The 21,309-nt window shown below is 33.7% G+C and overlaps 1 protein-coding gene across 2 annotated transcripts; it reads left to right on the top strand.

The window, feature by feature from the left end:
• The first annotated feature begins 3,486 nt into the window (after positions 1-3,486).
• LOC145608159 (protein kinase and PP2C-like domain-containing protein) lies at positions 3,487-11,398 on the top strand. Of its 2 annotated transcripts, XR_014105740.1 has the most exons (13): positions 3,487-3,699; positions 3,799-3,916; positions 4,322-4,488; positions 6,507-6,574; positions 6,715-6,938; positions 7,199-7,250; positions 8,164-8,707; positions 9,026-9,098; positions 9,270-9,489; positions 9,573-9,677; positions 10,423-10,518; positions 10,737-10,988; positions 11,061-11,398. XR_014105740.1 is itself a non-coding variant. In XM_081663770.1 (12 exons), exons 1-12 carry the CDS (start codon positions 3,585-3,587, stop codon positions 10,929-10,931), a joined length of 1,977 nt encoding a protein of 658 aa, XP_081519896.1. In that variant the 5' UTR covers positions 3,487-3,584; the 3' UTR covers positions 10,932-11,398. The 2 variants fall into 2 exon arrangements, 1 of the variants encoding a protein (XP_081519896.1); XM_081663770.1 differs by having other exon boundaries at positions 10,737-11,398.
• The last annotated feature ends 9,911 nt before the right edge of the window (positions 11,399-21,309 follow it).

The following is a 21,309-nucleotide window of genomic DNA, read 5'->3' as shown; positions in this document are numbered from 1 at the left end:
CCCTAATATCCTCCGGGAGTTAAATTGGGTCAGTGGAACCGACCAATATGCCCTTAAATGGTCATTTTACCCGTTCACAACTTGCGGTGATTTCGTAAACTCAAGCCTACCACGGACGTTTATGACAACATATAATGATCGTATATGGTTTTAAACAGCATTATATGACACCTAGATGTATCCCTAAGGGTTTCAAGTATTTTCGCCATTGTGCCCCGAAACCTCAAAATTTACTTAAAAAGCGTGGATTACAACCTTCAATTTTGTAATTTTTTGACCTTTTTTCCCCCGAAAATAAAAATTGCCGAGATGTTTACCATGGTCCCTAATATCCTCCGGGAGTCAAATTGGGTCGGTGGAATCGTCCAGTATGTCCTTCAACGATCATTTTACCCGTTCACAACTTGTAGTGATTTCGTAAACTCAAGCCTACCACGGACGTTTATGACAACATATAATGATCATATATGGTTTCAAACGGCATTATATAACCCCGAGATGTATCCCTTAGGGTTTCAAGACTTTTCGCCACCGGGCCCTAAAACCTCAAAATTTCCTAAAAAAAACGTAGACTATAGCCTACAATTTCGTAATTTTTTTACCCTTTTTTGCCCGGGAAAAAAAATTGCCAAGATGTTTACCATGGTACCTAATATCCTCCGGGAGTCAAATTGGGTCGGTGGAACCGTCCAATATGCCCTTAAACGGTCATTTTACTCGTTCACAACTTGCGGTGATTTCGTAAACTCAAGCCTACCACGGACACTTATGACAACATACAATGATCATATATGGTTTCAAACGGCATTATCTAACCCCGAGATGTATCCCTTAGGGTTTCAAGGCTTTTCACCACCGGGCTCCAAAACCTCAAAATTTCTTAAAAAAACGTGGATTATAGCCTTCAATTTTGTAATTTTTTGACCTTTTTCGCCCAAAAAAAAATTGTCGAGATGTTTACCATGGTCCCTAATATCCTCCGGCAGTCAAATTGGATCGGTGGAACTTTTAGTCCGTAACTCGCAAATTTTATTTTAAAGGGTTAGGTTGGGAAAATGAGTAATTTAAATTATTGCATTTGACAAATCTATATCTTTTCTCTCCATGTCTCTTCTCTTTCTTTCTTTTAAAAGTTTGAAATAACTATTATGAATAGTGTTTGAACAATTATATCACTAAATTATTTTTTACTAAATTGCCCTCATTAATGTTAAATGTTACGGAGTATTTTTTTTTAATGAAAAATAGTATACCTACATTAATGAGGCCAACGTCTGCAATAATAAAAATATACGTAGTATTTCGTGTATATATATATATATATATATATATATATATACATATATATATATATATATATATATATATATATACATATATATATATATATATATATATATATATATATATATATATATATATATATATATATATATTGTGCTTATTAAGGTTTATATTTTGGCCAAATTGCATAAAAGTAAGTCAAATTCAAGTTTTACTTTGTTTTATATTAGTAGACTAAGGACCTGTTCACATTTACTGAACTGAACTGATTAGAGCTGGACTGAACTGAACTGATTGGAGTTGAACTAAATATTATACTCCGTATGAGAGAAGAAAATTAGGAGCTAAACTGAACCGATTGGAGCTGAACTAAACTGAATTGAACCGAACTGAACTGAAATTAAGCTGAAGTGAACAGGTCCTAAGATTTTAAGAAAATAATAAATACCTTATGAAATTAGAAATTTCCAAAAAGAATCAAAGCATTTTTTACTAGAAAGCTCATAGGCCTCATAAAATGGTCTGGCCCATTACACCTTGTGTATTTTAATTACTCTAGATTGACTTTTGCACTATTCACATCCACTAATTTTGCTATCCTAAAATACTATCGTCTATCGTATGTAGAAATACTTGTTGGGAGACTTACCAAGACAAACTTTTAAATAAATTAGTGTACATCCGTTATGAAGTTACCCTAAAATGAGCAAAAGTTACCTAATATGAATAAAAGTTACCTTGACATAAATAAAAGTCACGAATTATCTATGTTTTATTGATAAAAAAAAAATTAAATTTGCTAAAGTGACCCCGATATACAGTAAAGTTACTCCTCACCCAATCACCCATCATAAGTCAAGTATTCAACTTGGATCGGATCCAAATGTAGTCATAAACTCGGAGCTAAGCTCCAATGAACCGAATGGAAATTTTTGGGGTGGAAGGGAGACAGGGAGTAAGGGTCTGTTCTAAATTACTGAAGTGAGCTGAACCGAACTTAACTGATTAGAGATGAACTAAAAAGAGCTGAAATGAATTATTTATAAGAGAAAAAAATTTGTAACTGAACTGACTGAAGCAGAAGAGAACAGACACTAACACGATACGCTAACAGGAAAAAAAAAAAAAAAAAACCCGTCTATCGTGTTACTCCCTTCCACCCCAAAAATCTGCATTTGCACACACTTATTCATCAACATAAAACGAGTTAAGTATAAAATAGGGGACTCAACTTTTGCAAAATGTGGGGAAAGGGGACTCTATTTATTTTACAGAGGAAAAGGGGATTGGGTTAAATTTCTGGTGATAAGGGGTAATTTCAGGTGACTTTACTCACCTTTAACCCAAGAAGAATTAAGTCCCCTGTAAATAATTGAGTCCCCTCATTATTGCCATGATTAAACCAGACAAATTCAATCCCTTCATTAATCATTCCTACTGATTGTTTTAAAAATATAGCCGTTTGAAATTAAGAAAGTGCAACAGCAATACAAAAGCTTTGATCTTGAAATTTTTAATGTTTGTTATTCATAAAAATAATTCTTTCAATAATAATAATAAAAAGCCAAAACTTGTTCTTCAACTCTCTGGTTTTAGCTTATTAATCTTACATTTGTAGCAAAAGCACACATTGCAATTTTGGTGAAGGCTTGTAGAGCCCTAAATTTATTTTTTTTTAAAGAAAAAGAAAAGAAAAAGAAAAAAATAGATTATATGTGTATATTGCAACAAAAGGCCATTAAGGAGAGTTTCTAAGACAGCCAAGCATCCTTTTATGAGATTCCTAATATGCCCAAACTATAAACAAGTGCATGGGTGTGATTATATTAGGTGGTAGGTGCGTTGACAGTGCACGTGAATCAGAGTTAGCTTATGAGATGGTCATGATTTTAAAGAGAAATGTGGAGTTGAAAGATTGAGGATGTAATGAAGATAATGAAGAAAATAAAAATTCAAAGAAAAAGAGGAACGGACTCTATTTTTGATTGGTTTTAATTTAAAATATTTACAAAAATAAAAAAAAAAATTAAAAAAAAAACATACTTTTTTTAGTTGACCAAAGGGACTCAATTGTTAACCAAGGGGACTCGATTGTTTAACCAATGGGACTCAATTCTTTCCTTTATATAATTAAAACCCACCGAAAACCCAAACCCATTCTAGCCCAGTCCCTTTTCCCTCTGTAAAATAAATAGAGTCCCCTTTTCCCATATTTTGTAAGAATTGAGTCCCTTGTTTTATACTTAACTCACATAAAACAGAGAGAAACAAAGAGAAGAACAGCAAACAACCCCAGAAAAATGGGGTTAGAAATCATCGAGCCAAACACTTGCATAAGAGGGTGTTGTCACAGTAATTCCATCCCTCTTCATCTCCCACCTTCTTCATTTTCTCTCTCCTCCCCAATTGCTCGAGGTATGTGTAATTTGCATTTTTTTTTTGTTTTTTTCTTTCTTTCAATTTCTGGGTGTTTTTTGTGAAATTCCAATTCTGGGTATTTTCTCTGAATTGCAGGGAGTGAGAGTGTTGTATATGAAGGAAGTTTGGATGGTCAGAAAGTTGCAATTAAGAAGCCCATTTTGTCAACTTCTGATGATATCGATAGATTTCATAAACAATTGCAGTTGTTATGGTTAGTCTCTATGATTTTTTTTTATTTATTTAATTATTTGATTGATTTTTTTGATTGGCTTTGTTAATAGTGTTCTTGATGTCATCATATTAATGAGTAAAATGATATAACTATCAATTATGATTTAGTTTGAATACTAGAATCAATCATCACAAAAATTACAATTTAGTTTTGAAAAGGTTGTAATTTGCAAAGTCACTTATACAAAAGTTTTTTTTTTTAATGACAAATAGTTGATTGTTCGAAGTAATTCTGTTATATTCATTTGTTGTAGAATATGGACTTGATACATTTTCCAAAGCACAATTTTGACTACTCCTATATCTTTATAAAAAGTTGGTATTTTCATTTCTAGTTACGGAGTAATTTTTTTTAATTGCTGTTCCATGTATTATCTTCATGAAGCAAACTGGATCATCCAGGACTCGGGAGGTTAATTGCAGCTCACGCGAAGCCACCCAATTACATGTTCTTTTTTGAATTCTATGAGTTGGGTAGTCTTGCTCATAAGCTACATGTAGAGGAGTGGGTCCCAAGTGTTGATCAGGCTCTTGCTATCACTTTTGAGCTAGGTACTTCTTCTTGCGTTCCAATGTAATTTAACAATGATATCTGTACTGTCATCAAATTCTAATCTATTCCATCCCTTAATAGTTAATGAGGTCGAATTTGTTTGACAGACAGTACTAGTTGCTTTAAACTCGTGCAGTAGAACTTAACATATGTGATTTTTTTCCCTAAGTGAATAAATTATCCATAGCTTGAATTGTGGATCAACTGACTGATTAGCTTTTATCCTACGTTAAATGCGTGTTTATAATTTATAATAATTGATATGGTTGGTGTGAAAACGGATTTTTCAAATGGTGATGTTTATCTAGAAAGATTTTGTGTCTCAATCCAATATTTATCCCAAATAGAATATGTAAAATGTCAGTGCAACTCTGAAGTTAGAAATTATGCAAGAACTCAAGGTTGTAGTTTGTCTTGTTAAATTGTAAGCTTCAGATCATTGTCATGACTCATGAAGGAACTGTTGCGCTCATAACCCAACACTGTTTTAGGCAATATTAAAGCATTTGATTGATTAGTATTCTCATTGAGGATAGAAATGCTTGAACTTCTCTTGGTTAGAAAGATTCAAACCTCTGCTTGTATTACTACTGCCATTCTTAGGATTGGAAATCATGTTTTCTATCATTTTTTCATCATGGGAGTAGTCATAAGTTTATAATGTTGTTATAGCTTATTTAAAAATCATACAGGTAGCATATATAGGTTTAGCATATTTAGGTTGGCTACTCGTGAATCCCTGTTGCGCTTGTGATAAATTTTCAAGGCCCATCTCACAGGATTGAAGTTGGAGAGAAAATTTGATCTAAAATAGCAGCTACGGCAGCAGGCAGCCCCTCACTGGGATGCACTATGAATTCAAAGTCTTATCAATGTCTTCTCGACAAACCTGATCTTGACTAAGCTGATGAAAACCTGAATTCCTCTTATTTGCATTGCTGGAATATAAGGGTTGTATATGTATGACTAATACGAGGTACATGCAAAGAATGGTAGCCAGTGCTTGTATTTTTCAGAGAGTTGGGGCCTGGGGGGTTCATCTCATCATGCATGACAACTTAATGGGATTTTTTTCACCATAAGAAAGGGGAAATTAGGAATGGGAATTATCTCGTAGGAATTAAAACAAGAATAGCAAGATTTTCATCCTTGAAAAGCATTTTTTTTTTTTAAAAAAAAAAATATATGAATGATTGAGATATAAGAAGTATGGGCTAGTAACTCGTTATGTAATGGGCAAGGCATATCTAATAAATATTATTACTTCAACAGTCATGTATATCCATTAATCATTACTACCGGGGTTTTTTTTTTTGTATGATCTAAGTTGGGACTTGGGAGTAAGTCTAGTTATTCATTTTTCTGGTCATGTTAGTTTGTTAGGGCCTGTTCTCAATGACTGAACTCAGAACTGAGCTGAACTGAAATGAAATGAATATTTTATAAGAGAAGGAAATTAGGAGCTGAACGGAACTGAACTGAATTTCAACGTATGAGAACAGGCCGTCATAGTCAATTTTGTAATACTGTGATTTTGCTATAGATTTAATTTTTTTTGAATATCCTGCTAGCATCCTTAGCCATTATTGTCTTGTACGCTTTATACATTCAACATCATGTCATCTTTACTGTACTTTTATGCTGCTTCTGGTCAGCTTGTGTCATCCTGCTATTTTTTATTCTTTTATTGATGCGTGATGAAGAATTAGATTAACTATGGCACTCACACATACACTATACACAATTACCCTGATGCCTCTAAAGAGGCTTTCTCCTTGGACCCTATGTGGTATAAGGGCGTTTGACCATTGGATACAGAGATTTCTGATTGGTCTGATTTGATATGCAATGACCCTTTGCTACCTCACAAAAGACAACTTCATGATGCATTTTTATCATGTCCATTGTGATCCATAATTCAAAGCAAAGAGAATCTTTGACTTGCGTGCACTGTGCACACACGCAAATTAATCTGATGAATAATATGTTTATAATGCTTTGTTTTTTTTCTGTACAGCGGAGGCTTTGCAGTATCTACACAACCTTGGGATTGTACACAGGGATGTCAAACCTGACAATATTCTTGTAATCATCAACTATTTCAAAACTGTTCCACTGATTGGTATCATTTGATATTTACGTGAACCAAGTTATTAATTACCTCAACTTAATAGTCATCTGACTATTTTTATTTCCGCTGTTATGAATTTGATCTGTCAATAAAGCTAGGAGAAAATCTGTCTCCACACCTAGCAGATTTTGGCTTGGCAGAGTATGGCAAAGATCTTAAAAAATCTTCTTTACTGAACTGGAAATCTTCTGGAAAGCCGACTGGAGGATTTCACAAGAAAAATATGGTTGGGACTCTTATTTATATGGCTCCTGAAATCCTGAAGAAGGAGATACACACGGAAAAATCTGATGTCTACAGTTTTGCAGTATCAGTCAAGTGAGAATTTGGTATTTAGTTGCATGTTGGTGCTCATATTGGCTTGCTTCAATTTCTCATCTAAATTTTAATTTGAAACAGTTTGATTTGATGTGTTACTCAATTGCTTGCTAGGTCGCATGGATGGGCTATACAAGTATAAGTTTCTATTTTGTTAGAAGTCAAAAGCAATAGTCATATTGAAACTTCAACAGATTGAATTTTGTATTACTCATGTTTTATTTTTCTCTCTCTCATTTGTAAACCCTCATTATCTGCAGTGAGCTTCTTACAGGGGTAGTTCCGTACACTGATGTTCGTGCAGAAGCTGAGGTTAGCCTTGATTTTTTAATCCTATGTATGTTACATGGACTCGTTCTTTTTTGTACTTTTATATGAGATTTTTATATGCTCAATACTTGGATACGGGATGTAAACTTGAAAATTATATCTAGGCCCAGAAGCATACAAAATTTACAGATAATGGCAGAGTCTTGGAATTGTACTTATATTGCTTATTCTAATGAGACTGTTTTATACAGACTTTATGTATTCATCTGTTAAGTTTTATCTTACTTAACAGTTAGTACTTTACAAATGCATTATATTGCCTCCACCCCCCCCGAATAATTATGTCTATCATGCTACAATGTCTATTGATCCAATCATAGTTGCCGCAGCTTCTTAATTCTTATTGTGTATGCTTAACATCTCTTACCAGAAAAGGCATTTTGTGTCGCTAGTACATTGAGGGCTCGTGACTAAATATGGACGAATAGTCAAATATCATGCGTTTTGCACCAGAAAACATTTTTCGTTTCCTACAACTTCTTGTAACTCTAGTTTCCTATTCTTGATTCTTTCTTTGAGATTATGTTCCCTTTATTGCTCATGCAAGATTTTTGTACTATTCTTTAAGAGTTGGCTATAATTTTGGAACTTAAGGAGTGCTTCTATGAAGATGAGGATTTCACAGGTTTTATCCATAGTATCTATCTAATAATGGGCATATGAGCTTTAGTTTTTCAAAGCATGCAAGTGATTTGGGCAAACTTTGATCTAGCGCCATTTAATTATTTGTTCCTTTCTTTGCCATTTTGGAGATTAAAGTACGGAATACTAAGATTGTGGTTATATTGATCACTCTTTAGCCTCTGGCATGCATATATTATTAGTATGATTGATTCTTTATGAAATGGTGACAAATAGGTTCCTGATTGGTGCATAATGCGTGTGATTTTTGTAGGCCCATACTGTGTTGGAAATGAACTATACAGAGCAGAAACTCATCGCAGCAGTGGTGTCTGATGGGCTGCGTCCTGTTTTGGCTGATTCTGAATCAGGTGCACCTTTGAGTTTATTGTCATTGATTCAGCGATGTTGGGATGCTGATCCCAACAGTAGGCCTTCTTTCACAGTCGTGGTTTCTGAGCTTAAATCAATTTGCGATGAGGTGAAAAACATGGTGGAAAGGAAAAATATATCTGTTGAACGTACAGCTTCTCAACAATTCATGGGGCAGACCTCCAACTCTCAACTTTATGGAGAGAGTATTAACTGGTCTAATCAGGGGGCAGAAATCTCCAATAAGATTTATCTTGGTGTGACTTCTAGAACTCCAGCTTCATTTGATTATCCAAATGATATATCCTCTTACAATCCTGTGCTGTCTTGGGGCTCCTTTGCTGCATGTGGACAAAGGGAGACAATGGAAGATACTCATTTCTTAAATCCATGGCTTTGTGATCAGAAGCATATCTACTTTTTCGGTGTCTTTGATGGTCACCGAGGTGAGAAAATTGTGAATTAATACTGTACTACTTGTCCACTTATGATCTCTGATAGAATTTAGCTTTGGCAGTTGTAAGTATTGTTTTAATACTGTACTACTTGCCCATTATGCATCTAATATGTAAACTTTCCCACTAGTAGTTAGGGATTTTGTGTGATATTTATTATGTCTTACGGCTCTTACCTTTAAACTATCAAATGTCATGTGTAGGATTTGTAGTGTTAATATAGTTCACTGAGTGTATGTTGTGATACTACATGCTACTATGAATTGTGCTGTCTTCTATGATGTGTGCATGACTTGAAAGCTTGTACAGGTGCTGCTGCTGCTGAATTTTCTGCTCAAGCTTTACCAAAATTACTTCAGAGTTCCCATTCCAGTGGCGGCAGGTCATTTTGTCTCTTGTTATTTATTCTTTCTATCTACTCAATCAATCAATCGAGCAAAGCCTTAATCCCAAAGTGGGGTCGGCTAACATGAACCAAAATCGATTATTCCGTGTAGTTATTTATTCTTTCTAATCTACTCAAGGTTTTGAAATTATGAATTTTAAATTGCAGCCCTTCTGAGTCTCTTGTAAGAGCATTTGTTGAAACCGATATTGAATTTAGAAGGGCACTGGATTCCCATCGTAAATCAAAGGGTTTAATAAAGAAAGATTATCATCCTGGCTGTACAGCAATAGCTGCTTTTCTTGTCAAAAATAAGCTTTACATTGCAAATGCTGGGGACTGTAGAGCTATTTTGTGTAGGGCTGGCCATGCTGTTGCTCTAAGCAGGGTGAGTAGTATTTATGTGTGGATTAGAAATTAACTTCAGAAAAGTAACTGCTTATAATTGGAGTTAATATGACATTATGACAGGATCATGTTGCTAGCTGTCTTGAGGAGAGAGATCGCATAATTAAGGCAGGGGGAGTTGTAAAATGGCAACTGGATACATGGAGGGTCGGTGCAGCAGCTCTTCAGGTTGTAAGACATTATATATTTTGATTACATGGAATTTTATTGGTTTATCTGTTAGTTACTAGGACTTGGATTAGGAATGCATTTGTATTTTCGTAGTATCAGATGGTGGCATGCTTCAATTTCTCCCTTCCACCAATCACTCTCTTTTCATCTTAACGGATCCCTGCCTGCTGAGTATAAGTGACAATTAACATTACTCACTTTTAACTTTTGAAGCTAATGATGACCCCACCCCCCCCCCCCCCCTCCCCTTCCTCCTCCTCTCTAAATAAAAGTAGCACCTATGTGGTGTGTATTATTTTGGGATCTTCTTAATAGCTTATTATTTTGTTCCTTTTAGAGAACTATCTGTGGAACACTAGTGTTACATATGTACTTATATAGTACGGTGTAAGCCATATTCTTATGTATATATGAGTGTCAGGGCTCCTATACAGGGTGAGCCGTCATTGTTTTTTCACATAACTTACTTATTGGACCTGCTTATAATAGCTAGCTGGGCTACTCAGAGGAAAAAAAGTAAAGAGAAACACACAGTGACCATAAAATATGATGACATTCATTACCTGGGTAACTCAGTTCCTGTTTTGCTGTTGACATCTAATCAGAAGCAATGAGTTTGGCTGTTTCTGGCGTGTTTCTGCTGTGCTTGTTTACTCTTTTTATAATTTTTCTTTTGGAATGGGATAATCTTAATAGGGTACACAGAAGTTGAGAATAGCTAAATTTCCCTTGTTTTGTGAAGGTTACACGCTCCATTGGTGATGATGATCTTAAACCTGCCGTGACTGCAGAACCTGAGATTACAGAGACAGGCTTATCTTTAGAAGATGAATACCTGGTAAGGTCCATTCTCTTTACAAGCTTCAACTTCCAAAATTCTTGCTCATTATTATTTCTGTCTGTTTTCAGTATTTATATGTATTTTGGTGTGCTAAGGTAATTGTATAATAAGAAAATTAGAATAAAAAAATAATCTTGGCGGATGTGCAGATGATGAATATATACTCCGAGTAACTTACTTGGCCTCCATTTTTTTTTTTTTGGCTGAATCATTAGGTCATGGCTAGTGATGGATTATGGGATGTGATAAGCAATCAAGAAGTTGTGAGCATAATTAGGGACACAGTTAAAGAACCTAGTATGTGCTCCAAAAGATTAGCAACAGAAGCTGTACAACGCGGAAGCAAGGACAACATCACGGTGATCGTGGTGTTTCTGCGTCCAGTCACTACTGCTGAGAGGATTTATTAGCACAAATGCTTATTCTATCAGTTGCTCCCTTGTTGATGGACTATGCAGTGTTTCCTGGTAAATTATACTTTTCAGTAACATCTTTGACATCGTGTTCTTCGCATTTATGCATCAAGCTTGTTGGAACAGTGAAAATTTGCTGATGGCTGAGGACTGGGGCTATGAGGTGATCATGAAGCGAAAACATTCAATATTCAATTTGTTGTATTATAGAGACGAGATGGTTTAGGAGTTAGACGTTCTGAAGACAATGCAAAGAGAAACATATCTTCAATTTACTAGCATTTTGCTAATGTGGTATAATAGGTAGATGATTTATCTTTTCTATGAAAGTAAACTTGTCCGCATATTGTACTGCATAAAATGGAGAAAGCTTTGGTTGTATACTTCTACTTCGCTATTGGTTGTACATAAAAAAATTATTTCACCAAGTATCCTTTAAATATAAACTTCCATTATTTGAATCTAGCAATATTTTTGAAGTATAATTATAATTAGAGTAGAAGTTATATATTCAATGTGTTGTATAATCCTTTAATCGGTCAAGAGTTGTATTTATATCAAAAAGGCAAAATTGGCCTCAACATTCTGAACTATGTCTTGGTACGCCCAACATCCGGTACTTTGTGTAGTAGCCAAAATGCCTGAAACACCACAAACTAATGACCCATGTGCAAAACGTGCCTTTAGTAAGCTTTTTTGGCCACCATTCTTGCCGAAGATGGTGAACCTTGCCAAAATTGTCTTGTTAAGTTTTTGGGGTGGTCTTCAAGGGTTCAAATTGGGGGTCATTTTAGTTTAATTAGGAGGGTCCAAACTAAACTCAAAATCGGTCAAAAAAAAATAGCGTATTTGCCTCATTTTACATGTTAATTATGTTATATCTTGACATGCAAATGAAACCAATTACGTTATTTTTTTTGCCGTGCCTTAAATATTAGGAAATTTTGTTTTTTACCACCTCACAAAAACACGAAAATCTCTTTTACCACCTCCCAAAAAAAAATATTACTTTACCACCTCATAAAAAACACGAATATAGGTTTTACCACCACTTAACTGGTTCCGTTTACGAATCCGTTAAGTGGGCCCATAAAGCCACGTGTCATGTTATTATTGGCCAAAAAAAGAAAAAAAAAAGAAAAAAAATAAAAAAATAAAAAACCCTAAAACTACCCAGCCACCACCACGCCACCACCCAACCCACGACTGCCCCCCCCCCCCCCCCGAACCTACCACCGGCGGCGCGGCTCCTCCCCCTCCCTCTCCCAACCCACCTGAACGCCCCCTTCCCTCTCCCACAACCGCAATCGACCCAAAAACCACCAACTCACAACCCTCAATGACCACGAATCCCCCCAAAACAGCCACGATTTCGGCCACAAATGGCCGAAATCGGCCGGTTAAGGCCACTCAGCCTTAAAGCCGGCCGATTTCGGCCATTTGTGGCCAAAATCGTGACCGTATTAGGGAAGGAGGGTTTTGGGTTTGGTGGTTTTTGGGGGTGTTACGGTTGCGGGAAAGGGAGGGGGAGGGTTTAGGTGGGTTGGGGCTGGTGGTGCGACGTGGGTGGTGGTTTCGGGGAGTGCCGTGGTGAGTTGGGGGGAAGGCAGCGGTGGCGCGGGGGTGGCGCTGTGGTGGTGGCTGGAGTAGTTTTAGGTTTTTTTTTTTTTTTTTTTAATTTCTCTTTTTTTTTGAACAAATAAAATGCTGACACGTGTTACCGTGGGCCACACTTAACGGAATTTTTGGATGGAAACCGTTAAGTGGTGGTAAAACCTATATTCGTGATTTTTATGAGGTGGTAAAGTGATACTTTTTTTTTGGGAGGTGGTAAAACAGATTTTCGTGTTTTTGTGAGGTGGTAAAAAACAAAATTTCCTAAATATTATAAATACAAGTACGTTGTAATAAACTTAAGAAAAATGTTATACATATCCCTTAGGGCTACAATACTACTTATAAGCATTAAATTCACACTTGAAAATTGAATTTGTATAAATTTAGAAAATCATAAAAATATAAACACTAATTATTACACTAATTTATGAGTGTTTTTGTCATGAAAACTTAATTTTATATAATTTTCAAGAACATATCTAATGCTTATATATAGCACTTATGGTTACATATAGCATTATTCCTAAATTTAATTAAATTTATTATAACGTACTTGTATTTAATAAATTTATCGTTATATTTAATCACGTCAAAAATGAATTTGTTATGCCAAAATAATTCATAAATGCCGAAATAATTCACTTGCATTTTTTTTTTTCACTGTGTTTGATAATTGTTGATTCATCAATGCCGAAATTATTCACTTCACTTCACTTAATTTAATCGTGTTGTACGGATTATACTACCTTATGGCTTATGCTATGCCAAATGGCAAATACGAGTAAATGACTACAGTACGGGACGAGAATATCATTTAAACCATGATCTTGGTCATGATCTAAGTAACCCTGAATTTCCCCCGCTCCCCGTTGTACCCGCCCTTGTGGCTCATATGAATCAAACACTACAAAGTTGTACTCGCATTGTAAAATCGTACTCTATGTATGGAGTGTAGGTTAATATTTCCAATTTTTCATACGTCATATTATGGAGTACATAATTACACTGGTATAGTTATCTACTTCGTACTGTAAGATTATAATATCAAACTAGTACTGTAAGATTATCCAAGTGGATTTCATATGATGTGATTTTGGAAAGCTATACTCCCCCAACAATAAATTTAATATAGAATTTGATAATATTGTACTTCAAGTCTTCAAATATATCTATGGAGTTAGTGCATAGAGAGTCACAAAAAATAAGTGATGATAATCGATTCTAGGTTTTCCTAAAGTCAGGAGGAAAGCTTTAACCAACTGAGCAATCCCGCACTCTCACGTACTTCAAATAAATAAATAAGTTTATAAGGGCTTGTTTGGCACCATTTTTAGTTTTTTTAAAAAACTAAAAACCAAAAATAGGAAACAAGAAAAAGGTGTTTCCACTTTTCTGTTGTCAGTTTTCAAAATTATTATGATTTTAATAAGTTTAAATAATTTTTTATTCATTATATATATTAAATATTTTTAATAAACAAAAAACCAAAAAACAAAAAACCAAAACAATGCCAAACGAGCCCTAAGTTATTAGAAAACTAGTTTTTATAAATTTTTATGATAGGTAATTTGAGATATTTTAATTAAATTAGTGTAAAAAGCAAAAAAAAGACGAATAAATAATATAGGTAGTAATCTGTAAATAAGGAAATAAATCAACATAAAAATGAAAGAATCTGCAAATATGGAATGAAATAAATGGAAATCCTTATAATATGAAAAACACATCTCAATTCATTTATTTCCTTAAACATAGAAAAGCTAAGATAAGATCATGATCAAAATTACTAGGATAAAATCATGATTTTGTATTTAATTGATTTCACACCTATACAGATTCATTAGGATACATACCCATATAAGAGTGCAGGGCAATAATTTTTTTCTTGTCTATAAATACTTGATTTTGAACTCTCTTCCTCACAAGTCACAATACAATACAATCCACCAGAGAGAGTTCAGAGTAAAAAATTTGAAAGCCACCATGGAAGCAAAATATAGTCAAGCCTCCTTCGGAGTCAATTTGGGTTTCTTGGGGTCAGCAGTATCGCCCCCGAAGAAACGCAATTTGGACAAGGGGAAGACAATTGCTTATGAGGCAATCGAGAGAAATGGTAACTCCTCTGAAATGGCAACCCATTCCTTGGCCATAAGATCAGAAATTCATCGTCAGGTGAAAGCTATGTTTGAGCAATTATTATCCCCAGAAGGTGATGCCAAACCAGAGATACCACAGAAAAAGCAAGAGTCAGGGCTACCTATCAAGGTATTTTCAAATGCCAACAAAGGTGAAAAAGGAGAATCATCCAAACACCACTCTGATTTTGTTTCTCCACCTCCTCCAAGTCAATATCCCATAGTCTGCAAGTTCCCGACTACACAGGCGCTTGGTGGCCACTCAAGAGCACATAAGCAAGAGAGGGAGAGGGAGATGGAGCGAGCAATGAAAGAAGCACAGGGAAATGCCGAAAATCCATTCCCTTGTCGTGCAAGGGTACCTCTGCTTCAGGATCCTGACTGCGGAAAACAAATCCCGTGTCCTCCTTACCATGGAAGTGACCACAGTGGATGGAAGCCAACGCCAGTTTACTATCCTACAATGGATCTCAATCAGGATCCACCCGAATTTTCTCAAGACCTAGATGGGTTGAAGAGGCCATCCTTTATGATGGAGGCCGTTGATCCTGCATACGAACCGGGGTGGCCAAGCCCTTGTGTCAATGCTGCAAATCCCATACTAAGCCCCAGAGTGGCCACAACATTTGACCCTTCTGCTGCTCCAAACATGACAACTTTTTCGCAGGATGAAGGAGGCCTTGCAAAGAAACAGTGTATGGAGTCGACATGGCTCTCCTTGTCCTTTGAGAACAAGCAAAACAAAACATCAGAACTTGATCTCACCCTAAAACTCTGGACATGAATTTCAGCCATATACCCTAGTTGTATGTTTAGGCATACCAATTTTCCTACCGGTGATGTTGTGTCAGTTAAACTTTAGTTTGCTAAGATGTATGCCAAATTATCTTAAATTTAAATACATGTAGCCATGCGGCCCATTTAGTGTTATTACTTTGACTCAAGCCATTTCTCCCCTTTTTTTTTTTATTGAACAAACATGTACTCAGTTGTATGTTCAGGCATACCAAATCATCCACAGGCGATGTCTCAATTAAACTTTAGTTTGCTAGGATGTATGCCAAATTATCTTAAAATTAATACATGTAGCCATGCGGCCATGCGGCCCATTAGTTTGCTAAGATGTATGCCAACTTATCTTAAATTAAAACATGTAGCCATGCAGCCATGCGGCCCATTTTGAGTCCTCTTAGAGTTTCAGTTTCCCATTTCTTAGCTAAAGATTACACGTCAGCGTATCAAAAATGATATACATGTGATATATAACACCCAAAATCATATATTAACTTACCAGAAAAGATTATATTAATATTCCTTCTTCCTTCGTTCTTTTTTAATTGACTTGTTTCATTTATAATGTTTACCAATGCATAAATTTATCCTTCAATAATTTTATTTAGCGATAAGTAAAAAATAGAAATTGTAATAATATTTTTGAGACGATTTTAACAAGATAATATGCTTTTCCTTACATATAACTCATGAAAGACGATCAAATGAGGATATATGAACAATGTAAAAGTCAAAGTAGGTCAAGTAAAAAAAAAATAAGGAAGTACTTAATAGTCCTCACTAATCCCCATTCACCAAATCAAGATATGAGATATAGATCGATAATAAGGAAACAAAAATAAAGGCTCCGCGTCACAAGTGACAGTTTGAGAAAATGTATTAGACACAATTATAACAATAATGCATCTTAAAGTCAAGTCAAAGGACATGCTATCCTAAGGAAGAGGTATATAATTAAAGACTGAGTCATAGGTGAAATCAAATTCATTATTAAATCATTTATTTAGACCGTAATTACCAAAGGAAACAATCGCCTCCAACTCAATAGACTCATGAATACTACACACACCAGCAAAAAGGTTGTAACTCTTCATGGTCTTATTGTATAATTAAATGAGTACCAAACATCTCACACGATGATGTCAAATTGCTCGACACTAGTATAGTAATATTTGAATCTTCTTTTAACTTAACCACCAGAACTTTCCTCAAAAATAAAAAATAGATAATTAGATAAATAGAATAAAAAGCACCTTAACTTCAAAGACATGTGAATATCACACATACCAGCAAATGGTTCTAAGTTCATGATCCTATAATATCATATAAAGACTAGGGTAGAATTGTTCCAAACTAAATGTTCTTTTGACTTTGTTTCTAACATATTAGCCTTGAAATTAATACTAAGATCCTGAACTTATATGAGCAATGCTGTGTGAATCCTGTTAAGATAGGGTTCGAGGAGGTCTAGATGTACATCGCCTCCCTCTAAACACTTTAAACTATTTGAGAGGTTAATCTAAGCAACCTACACAAAAATCTCCAATCATAACCAGCCTAAACAAGTGATCCTTCTTTTTTCAGGCTATTTCTATGCTGTATGTGAACATAAAATACTTTATACCTAGGGGGTTTCAGATTCTACAGTTTTGAAAGTAAGAAAAAGTTCAAGACCTAGATGTTTAATATAGCTTATCTCAATGAATGATAAAAAACAATATGGGCATGATTAATAAGATGGGTTCATTTATTACAAGAAAGTAGTACTATTTGTTAACGTTTCTTGAGAAAATGAGAGTAAAAAACCAAGTTAGGAAAAATACTTGTCACATTTAGAATGTGAAGAAAACATTCATTTTCCTACCAAAATTAAAAAAAATACTTGTCATGTTTCCAAATTTTGTCACATTCTATATATATTTTACATTCATCATAGTTGAGTTTTTACACTTGTTTTAATGAGAAAGGAAATCAAAAGAAATCGATCCATGAGAATATCAAATGTCTTTCATATTTTTGAAAAAAATTGTAATCGTCTTATTATTGCTAGATTGCACTAATTTAACCCTTTCTCACAATCATTCGTTCTATAAACATATATTCTTGTGATTTTTACAGATTTCACAAGTGACCCTAGTAATTTATCCAAAGGATACTCTCTCAAATTAGAAAATCTATAATTTTGAAAAAGTTAAACTTAAATTGGGATAAAAATAATCAAGCAACACAAATCTAACTTAAAAATTACCCAAAAAATTAAAAATAAATAAAAAACAATAAATCATGAAAATATTATGATCCGTTTTACCCAGGCTCGGCCCTGAGCCAGGGCAGGAGAGAGAAGACGTCTAATTTCATAGTTCAATTCTGACATTTAAGGGTTCTGCAATACATTAGCAACCAAATTTGATTCAATTATCAAAAAAGGCTCATAATTTTAGGGATATTTAATTCAATTATCAAATTAGTCTCATAATTTTAGGGAAATTTGATTCAATCATCATATTAAGCTCATAATTTTCTTTCCTAACAACATATATAATCGCTGGTTATGATCTTAGTAATTAGAACCAATACTTCAGATTTTCGAACCCTAAACTTACTGCAATGACAATTAAATTAAAATTAAATCAAACATAAACCCTAGATTGCGAAATTGACATGATGATTACAAATAGAAACAACAAATTACCTCAAAAGCTGCTTCAATTGGGGGATACAAGCTCAAAAGGCGCATCAATGGAGAACTTCAATTGCGATTCAATGGAGAATTGAGGGAGGTAGGGCTACGTCAGCCGTTCTTATACCGTATTGAATTATGATACAACTATACAAGTAATACAACGTATGAGACGTGAGACTAGGGGTGCTTATCGAGCGAGTCGATCACGAGCTGAGGGGTGCTCGACTCAACTCGAAAACTTTTTACATTTGCTCAACTCGTGCTCGCTAAAATTTCGAGCAAATAAAACTTGCTCGACTCATACTCGTTAAAGTTTCGAGTCGAGTCGAGTAGCTCACAAACTGCTCGTTAAAATTTTGGTCCTTCTATTATTATATGCCTTTATTTATTTTTGGTTCAATTTATATTGTTTTCTTTATTATATATATAGATTTTATTAAAAATTTACTCTTTCTTTTTTTATGATATAAATTAAGGCGTAATAAGTGTCAAATTTGTTTAAAGATGGTAACTTTGTTTGCATATTTTATATTAATATTATATTATCGAGTTGCTCACGAGCTTATCGAGTCGAGTTAGAGCTTGCTCAACTCGTGCTCATTAACATCTCGAGTCGAGTCAAATTCGAGTCGAGCTAACTCGAGTCAAGTTTTGACCGAGCGTTGACCGAGTCGAGTACGAGTTGCTCGCGAGCTGCTCAACTCAATTAGCACCCCTACGTGAGACATTTACTCCGCATTAGGTTTGAGATGTATAACACGATGTAAGGATATAAATTTTACCGCGAAAATTAATCTAAGCGTGAAATGCGATTAGATTGGAAATGATCGATATGTGAGTTGTGTTGTCTTGTTGATCAACCCATCAAACTTAAAAGACATTAAATTAAATATTGATTATGGAAAAATTTGATAGGGAGTCCGTATCATGATAATTGTTTCGCATAATATGAAACCAAGGTGGTAGAAAGCATAAATGTCTTTCATTAGAAAGTCAATCAAAAGAAGAAATTATAGCGATTTAAATAAAGTTTGAGCACATTTAGGAAGTTGTAGCAGTGGTATTTTGCTTGTCTTAGAGATAAACTACAGTAGTATTTAGCCCTCGCATACACGGGTTAATTTTTGGCTAATATATCTTTTTCCATTAAAGAATTTTACTACATAAATTCTCCTAAAAGGTGGGTGTACATTAGTTTAGTGTGAGACTGGCTAAAGTTACTTTATAAGTATTTAAAGTTAATGTTTATACTACAAAGGTATTCTTTTTCTAATAATAAATTCATCTTACAAAAAACTTACGGAGTATTATATATCAGATTAATCATATTACCCATTATTGTAATTAATCATGAATCTATAATAATTTACACATTAAAATAAAATTCAAACCAACGACAAATTAAAAGTTACCTTTTAATGGATTAAAGTTACCATAAAAAAAGTTGAAGTGACCTTAAAACTGACCGTCTTACAATAAAATTAACATACACTAGCTTTACGCAAGACTTATTGATTATACTATTGTGTATTTGGATTGTTCTTAGATTTTTTTTATTCAAAACATGGTAAATATAAATTAAATTTTAGTAAATTAGTAAAATAAAATACTACGTAGATGTGATGAAATACATTTTGATTAAAAAAATAACAACGAAAAAGTCAAAAATGAATTTTGGAAAATAATTTGAAGAAAAAAAAAAAGAATTATTGTAAATGAAGTTGATAAAATTTAACTTTGATTGCTCCCTTAAATTCAATACTACTCCCTTGTGTTTTTTTTAAGTGTTACAGTTTGATCGGCACACAGTTTTAGGCAATTTATTTGACTTAAATAAAATAAGGGGTAAGTGGGGTGGAGTATTAAAAATTTATAAAAGAAAAAGATAGTGGAGTTAATAGTTTATTAAAAAGTAATGGATGTGAAAGAAAAAAATATAATAAAAAAAAATAATAGTTGGTTTGGGTGAGGACCATGAAAGGAAAGAGATATAATATTTTAATGTAGCTTTTTGCCAAAAAAGTAAGTGCAACACTTATTAAAACAAGACCGGAATTGATAAGTGTAACACTTAATAAAACATGGAGGAAGTATTATTGTTTTACATAGATATTGATAGTAATACTAGTAATTTAAATATTACTTGAGATAAATTATAAATTTAGAGTGAAAGAGAGCAGTAGTAGGGGAAAGAAATAGAGAAAAAATAATAAAAAGTGAAAGACAGGCAAGAAAAACTTTAAATTTTTGTGTACTGGATCGGAAAAATAATACGGAGTATTAAGTATAATTTAATGAAATTAAGAGGAATTACGAGACACAAATGAAAATTGATCATTGTATTTTCAAAGTGATTAAAAGCGTTTAAGATAATAAGAAGAGTTTTTTTTTAATTTTTTTTTTTTTTTTTTTTATTTTTATTTTTTTTTTTAATTTTTTTAAACTTTAGTTGAAAAAAGAAAAGAAAAGAAAGAAGAGGACAAGTGATCTTTAAACTGTGTTTTAAAATAGTAATCAGTATAGATGTGAATTCTTGTTTTAAAATTGGAATTGTATTACTATGTTTTGTAGGCTATCTTGATTATGCTATGTTTATGAGACGGCCAAAAAAGGGTTAATTAGATTCATTTTAGTCGTACGTTGCATAGTGAATTGAATCACAATTTAAGGTTGTTTTAATTAAAGAGGAAGGGGGTGGGGGTTGAAATGGATAACTTAGCAATTTATGGATCAAGAATTATCAAAGGCGTTTGAATGAGATGTTCTAATAAATTTAATTGTACTTTACTAAATACAAGTACGCTACCGTTAAATTTAATCGCGTCAAATTTAAATTTATTACGTACTTGCATTTAGTAAATTTACAATTAAATTAATTATAATGTATTTGTATTAAGTAAAGTTAAATTTAATCACGTCAAATTTAAATTTACTATTGCGTACTTGTATGTTGTATCTAGTAAATTTACAGTTAAATTTATCGTGTCAAAAATGAATTTATTAGAACATCTCATTTTAATTGTATTTGATGATTGTTGATTCATAAATGCCATAATTATCTCTTATACGGAGTTAAAAAAAAAAAGTCGTAATTGTCTATTTCATATGTAAGAATAATTTTTTTAATAATATATTTACGAAGTATCCC

This window comes from Chenopodium album, chromosome 23 (assembly GCF_948465745.1).
Source record: "Chenopodium album chromosome 23, dcCheAlbu1.1, whole genome shotgun sequence".
In the NCBI taxonomy this organism is placed as follows: domain Eukaryota; kingdom Viridiplantae; phylum Streptophyta; class Magnoliopsida; order Caryophyllales; family Amaranthaceae; genus Chenopodium; species Chenopodium album.
This window is presented reverse-complemented; position numbering and strand designations above follow the sequence as displayed.